Below are 6,614 nucleotides of genomic sequence, written 5' to 3'. Positions count from 1 at the left end.
CACGCCCTCCCCGGCGGAGCCCCGCCCCCGCGCTCCCGGCCCCGCCCTCTTGCGTGGAGATGGGCGGGGCCGCTGCCCTGCCGGGTGAGGGGACGGTGGGGGGGGAGTGGGGGCGCCGCCCCTCACAGGCTCGGGATCCATCTCTGCCTCCTCCTTCTCCTCTTCGTCCTGCAGGCCTGGGGTGCAGCTGACTGCAAGTGGGGACCTCCACCGATGCAGCCTTTCAGTACTTTTTGCATTCCTTCACTCCTTCATTCATTCATTCATTCGCTCACCCCATTCATTTCTCATTCATACATTCATTCTCTCATCCACTCCTAGGTCCATTTATTCACTCACGCATTCATCCCATCAATTCACCACCTAAAAACCAGAAGTGGAGCTGCGGCTCCATGTGGTAGAGCACTAGCCTTAAGCGAAAGAACTCAGGGACAGTGCCCAGGCCCTGAGTTCAAGTTTCAGGACCAACAACAACAACGGAAAGAAGGAAGGAAGGAAGGAAGGAAGGAAGGAAGGAAGGAAGGGAGGGAGGGAGGAAGGGAGGGAGAGAGGGAGGGAGGGAGGGAAAAAAAGCCCAGCAAGTGCAAAGCCCTGAGCCCAAGCCCCATGACCGACAAATGAAACAAAAATCCTTGCTTCTGGATTTGTTGCCTAAGGGAGCACTGTGGGAGGAGTCCTGGGGACAGGGACACCAGGATTGGTGGGGTGGGGGAGGACCTGAGCAGAGATTGAGCCAGGTCCCAAGGGAGACAGGACAGGAATCGGTGAGAAGTGAGGGATCCATGAAAAGGTAGGCGCTGGGGTGTAATCAGACACCCCACCACAAGCAAAGGGAGGGGCTCAGGGCTACATCATGATGGGTCACCCATCAGAGAGCCTGGTGATTCTTCACTAAGAAACTCCACCTTGCTGTGTGACCTTGGGCAGGTCACATGCCCTCTCTGAGCCATCGTTTCCTCCTCTGGGAACTGAGGGTAAAATTCCAGTTGGGGTGATGGTTTAAGCACTGCAGGGTCTCCCCGGGACACTGTGGATATGGGGGCTAGGTTGTTTGTTCTTGGTGTGTGTGTTGGGGGGGGTGCTGGGCCTTTGCTGGGTGCTCACCTACAAACTCTCAGCTCAGGCCTCAGATTTGCCACTGCCCCCCAACCCTGTCCCCCAGGGAGGCCCTGGGGCTCACCAAACCCACCAGACTCACCAGCTGTGAGCCCACCATGGCCTGTGCTGGCCTCCAGGGGCTCAAGTCACTCCAAGCCCCGTACAGATGTCTCTCTGCCCTCCCACAGAAGTCCCCTTGCCTGTCCCCACGGCCCCCTGGCTGGACTTGGGCCCCCTTGAGGCCCCCCTCTGCCCTTGGCCCATGGCCGCTCACTCCATTTCCAGGGACTCAACTCACCATAATGAACCCGGCTCTCCACGACCCGCCACCTGCCTCGGCCCAGCCCAAGAGCTAAGAATGGCTGTGAGCAGGGTGAGGAAGGAAAGAGCGCTTTGAGAGAGAGGTGTGCAAGCCGAGGGGGAATTGTCATTTCCGCACACCCAGGAAGCCGGCGGGGTCACAGCCTGGCCCCATGGCCAGGGATCGCTGGGCGACTGATCTCCGCAGCTGAAACGGGAAGATGACGCCGCCTGGCCCCAAAACCAAAAATATCTGCAGCCTGGCCCTTTGTGAGGAACGCATTCCCCCTGTGCTCCAACCCAGCCTCTGCCCCCGCTTCCCCCCCCACCGCCCACGTGTGTCTGTCCGCTCTTGATCAGAGCCACGCTGACCCCAAGCCTCCCTGTCTGGTGCTCGGGTTGCCGGGGCCTATGGAACCTTCCTCCCATTGGGGTCCTGGCGGAGTCCTTCAGTCCTGTCCATGCTGCCTGGATGGCCAGAGATCTCCTCCTGCCCTCCCCTCCTTTCTTCCTGTCTCTCCCTCTCTTTCAGGCTCTCTGTCTCTCTCCCCCTCTCTGTCTTGTTTGTCTTCATTTTCCACTGCTGGAGAGAAGCCATAGCCTCTGTAGGTTAGGCAAGTGCTCAGACCCCTTGACCACAATCATTCTTTTTGTTGTTGTTGTTGGTCATGGGGCTTGAACTCTGGGCCTGGGCGCTGTCCCTCAGCTCTTCAGCTCAAAGGCGAGCGCTCTACCACTTGAGCCACAGCGCCACTTCCAGCTTTTTTCTTTTTGCTTATGTGGTGCTGAGGAATTGAACCCAGGGCCTCATGCATGCAAGCGCTGTACCACTGAGCCACCTTCCCAGCCCTGTTCATTTGTTTTTGAAGCACAGCACTGGTGGTTCACATCTGTCACCCTAGCTACTCAGGAGGCTGGAATCTGAGGGTCACAGTTCAAAGGCAGCTCAGGCAGGAAAGTCTGTGAGACTCTTATCTCCAATGAACCACCAAAATGCTGGTGGTGGAGTTGTGGTTCAAGTGGTAGAGTGCTGGCCTTGAGCAACAATGCCCAGAGACAGCTCACAGGCCTCCAGTTCAAACCCCAGGACACACTCACACACTCTCTCTCCCTCTCTCCCTTCCCACCCCCCCCTGCCGACTTTCATTTTGTTTTCAGTAATACCAGGATGAGAGCCTTCCAGCTTGGCTGGCACTCTACCATTTGAACAGGGCATCTAGTCTGACTGTTTTGTTGGCTCATTGAAACGGAGTCTCTCTTGGATTTTTTCTGCCTGGGCTTGATTTTGAGCCTCAGTCCTCCAGACCTCAGCCTTTCCTGAGAGGCCGTGATTCCAGTTGTGAGCTAACGTTGCCAGGCAGTTGTTAAGAGCTTTAGAGGCTGGGATGTTGTTCAGTGGTGAGCACTAACCTGTAGCTCATTCACTGTTAAAAGTTAATTAATTGACTAACTAATTAATTAAAAAGGAAGAGGTAGACACACCGCAGATGTACAGACGCACAGGGCTTTCCTTGAAGTGTCCCAAACGCCACAAGACGCGGCCCACCCACCGGTGGGGATGTTCTGACATCTGAATCAAGTGCAAAGGGTCTGGACCCCCGACAGGTGGGCGCATCTTTGCGGATGAGGAAGGCAGGCCGCAGTCCCGCCGCTCATCTGCGCCGCCTCGTGGAGATTGCGGCGCACTGCAGTCGGGACACCTGGCTCACCTCCGCCGCCTGGTGGAGCCGGATGGTCACGGCGGGCCGGCCGGCTGCTCACCAGCCCCACCTGGTGGTCCTGGGGCTCCACACAGGCGCCATGGTGGCCGCAGCCCGGGACGCAGAGGCCCCGGTGTTGGCTTTCTTCCCTCGGGGCTGCTGTACAAAAGCTGAACCTGACTCTGGCGGAGGCTTGGAAACCAGAGAAGGGCAGGGCAGGGAAAGGGAGGGGGGTGGACAGAGGCCAGGCCTCCTGCTGAGCCAGCCCCTCTCTGTCCCCAGCCTGACTTTGAACTCGTGTCAGAACTGCGGGTCTCAGCCGCAGCAGCGCTTCGGCTTTGCCAGGCTTGACTTAAATAGAATTCTCCTTATAAAAGCAACTGGACCGGCATTCTGTTGCAAAGCGTTTCCTTCCAGGCCTGGGAAATGTTGGGGGTGGTCATTCCTGGGAGATACCCCGCACACCCCATCTTGTAGACATGTATTCTAGTTTCTCCTCTCCCTCTTCTGTGGGTCTCTGACTCCCCTCCCTCTCCCCTCCCCTCTCTCTCTTCTCTCCCGCCCTCACTCCACGGTCCTTTCTCATTTCTACTGTCATCCCAACCCCAAGGCAGCTGTATGGCCTTGGGTAACTTCCTGAGCCTCTCTGAGCCTCCCTTCATCACCTCAGAAAGACTCTCAGAGAGTGAGAGGCGCTGGTGGCTCCCGCCTGTAATCCCTGCTACTCAGGAAGCTGTGATCTGAGGCTTGAGACTCAAAGCCAGGCCAGAAAGTCCGCGTGAGACCCTAGTCTCCACGGAACCAGCCAGGAGTGGAGCCGTGGCTCACGTGGCAGAGCACTCACCTTCAATGAAAACGCTCAGGGGATAGCACTCAGGCCTGGAGCTCAAATCCCAGGATTGGAAGGAAAGAAAAGAAAAGGAGGGAGGGGAAGGATCGAGTCTTCTTAGGTATGGCTAGAAGGGCAGAGCTGTGATCAGAGATGACCTTGGAGGAGGGGGGGGGGAACATGTGGTTTTCAGGATGGGGAGACCCTGGGATCAAAGGCTGCGTGGCCAAAAGGCTGTGTCAGGACAGGTGGCGGCCAGCAGAGGGCAGCAGAGAGTTAGGGGTGGGGAGCAGAGGCCACTTGCTCCTTTCAAAGCTGCCAGTAGTTAAATCTAGTGAGAGTTGGGGAGTGTGGGGGCGGGGAGGGCACTGGCCAGAGCCCGGTGCCCCTCAGTGACCCGAGACTCACCTCTGTCTTCTTAAATCGCGCCCGGAGGGTCTTCATAGCTGGGAGGGCTTGGTGTTTCTCCAGACCCCAGGGCACCTGGTGAGGGGTTGGGGGAGAGGGGGTTGACACCCTGGCTGGTCGGTGAGGCCATCGGCTGCCTCCCTCCTGCCCCTCCTCCCTGGGGCAGGGCACAAGCGGCCCCCTCCCACCCACTGCGGGGCCTCTGGAGGGCAGCCTGCCCTCCCTCATCTAGAAAATGGGGGGGTTCTTTCTCGACCAAGTCGCAGTCTGTTTTCAGTGCAGCCTCTGGTCGTTCGGGCCTGCCAACAGGAGGCACTGGAGAAATGCACCTCGCCCGCGTCTCCAGCTGCCACGCGGATCTCACCGGGCTGCAGACTTTGAATCCGTGTGATGAGGACCACTTAATGCCTTAAATCACATCTGCCAGGCCCTGGTGGCTCTCGCCTGTCATCCTGGCAACCGGGGAGGCTGAGAGCTGAGGGTCGAGGTTCAAAGCCAGCCTGGGCAGGATTGGCTGTGAGACACCAATAAACAACCCGAAGTGGGCTGTGCTGGGCCTGGGCGCTGCCCCTCAGCTCTTCAGCTCAAGGCGAGCGCTCTGCCACGGGAGCCACAGCGCCACTTCTGGTTTTCTGAGTGGTTCATTGGAGATCAGAGTCTCACGGCCTTTCCCGCCCTTCTGGCTTTGAGCCTCCATCCTCAGATCTCAGCCCCCTGAGTAGCCAGGATGACAGACGAGAGCCACCAGCGCCCGGCTCTGCTTTCTTCTATAATCAGGGCTTCGTGGTTACCAGGCCCCTGTGCAGGTGTCTGTTGAGTCTTCAGAGAGAACATGGCCACCACTGTGCGTGGCCTCTGGGAGAGAGCGCATTTCCCGCCCAGGGGGATGTATGGGCAGCTGCGTGTTCACCCGGGAACGCAAGCGCACACCCTCTCACACGGGCTGAGCTGCCCGCCCTGCACCTGTGGGTGTGGCGGATAGGGAGAGCAGCCCTGGAGCCGCCGTGTGACTCTCCAGCCCTGACAGGGCCTGGGGTGGGGGGCGCTGCCTCCACCCACCAGGGGGAGGGGCCTCGCTTCCACCTGTCCACCACCTGGAGACCTCCTCGCCACCTTCCTCTCCCCGATTCACCTGTGCTTCCAGTCCCTACCCCACAGCCACCATCACCAATTCCATGTACACCAGTGTCCACATACCACCTCCAGACCACCTGCCCACCTCCCACCCACTCACCTACCCATCCACCCACACCCATTCACCCCATCCATCCACCCACCCTGCTATCCACTCATCCATCCACCCATCCATCCACCATCTACCCATCCACCCATCCTACTCATCTACCCATCCATCCACTCACCCTCCCATTCACTAATCTACCCACCCATCTACCCATCCATTCACCCATCTATCCACCATCCACCCATCCATCCACCCATCCACTCATCTACCCACCCACCCATCTACTCATCCACGCACCCATCTACTCATCTACTCATCCATCCACTCACCCTCCCATTCACTCATCTACCCACCCATCTATCCACCATCCACCCATCCACTCATCTACCCATCCATCCACCCCCACCCATCCACCCACCCTGCTATCCACTGGTCTACCCACCCATCCATCCACCCACCCATCTACCCATCCATCCACCCACCCTCCCATCCACTCAACTACCCACCCATCCACCCACCCACCCATCTACCCATCCATCCACCCATCCACCCACTCATCCACCCATCAATCCATCTACTCATCTACACATCCATCTACCCACCTTCCCATCCACTTATCTACCCATCCGTCTATCCACCCATCCATCCACCCATCCATCCATCATCTACCCATCCACCCACCCTCCCATCCACTCATCTACCCACCCATCTATCCACCCATCCATCCATCCACCATCCACCCATCCATCCACCATCCACCCCCACCCATCCACCCACCCTCTCATCCATTCACCTACCCATCCATTCACCCACCCATCTACCCATCCATCCATCCATCCATCCACCCATCTACCCACCTTCCCATCCACTCACCTACCCACTGACCCATCCACCCATCCACCCACCCATCTACCCATCCATCCATCCACTCATCTACCCACTCTCTTATCCACTCACCTACCCATCCATCCATCCACCCACTCATCTACCCATCCATCCACCCATCCACCCACCCATCTACCCATCCATCCATCCACTCATCCACCCACTCTCTTATCCACTCACCTACCCATCCATCCATCCACCCACTCATCTA

General features: G+C 58.2%; 1 protein-coding gene across 1 annotated transcript in view; it reads right to left on the bottom strand.

The window, feature by feature from the left end:
• The window catches only part of Ankrd24 (ankyrin repeat domain 24), a 20,024-nt gene extending 17,011 nt beyond the window's left edge, over window positions 1-3,013 (bottom strand). The window contains 2 exon segments of the mRNA XM_013022643.1: window positions 127-191; window positions 2,881-3,013. Of these exon segments, the coding sequence (XP_012878097.1) occupies window positions 127-191; window positions 2,881-3,013 (198 nt within the window).
• Window positions 3,014-6,614: the final 3,601 nt, after the last annotated feature.

Source organism: Dipodomys ordii, unplaced genomic scaffold (genome assembly GCF_000151885.1).
Source record: "Dipodomys ordii isolate 6190 unplaced genomic scaffold, Dord_2.0 Scaffold64, whole genome shotgun sequence".
NCBI lineage: Eukaryota > Metazoa > Chordata > Mammalia > Rodentia > Heteromyidae > Dipodomys > Dipodomys ordii.
The sequence above is the reverse complement of the archived record's forward strand: the minus strand, read 5'-3'. Positions and strand labels throughout refer to the sequence as shown.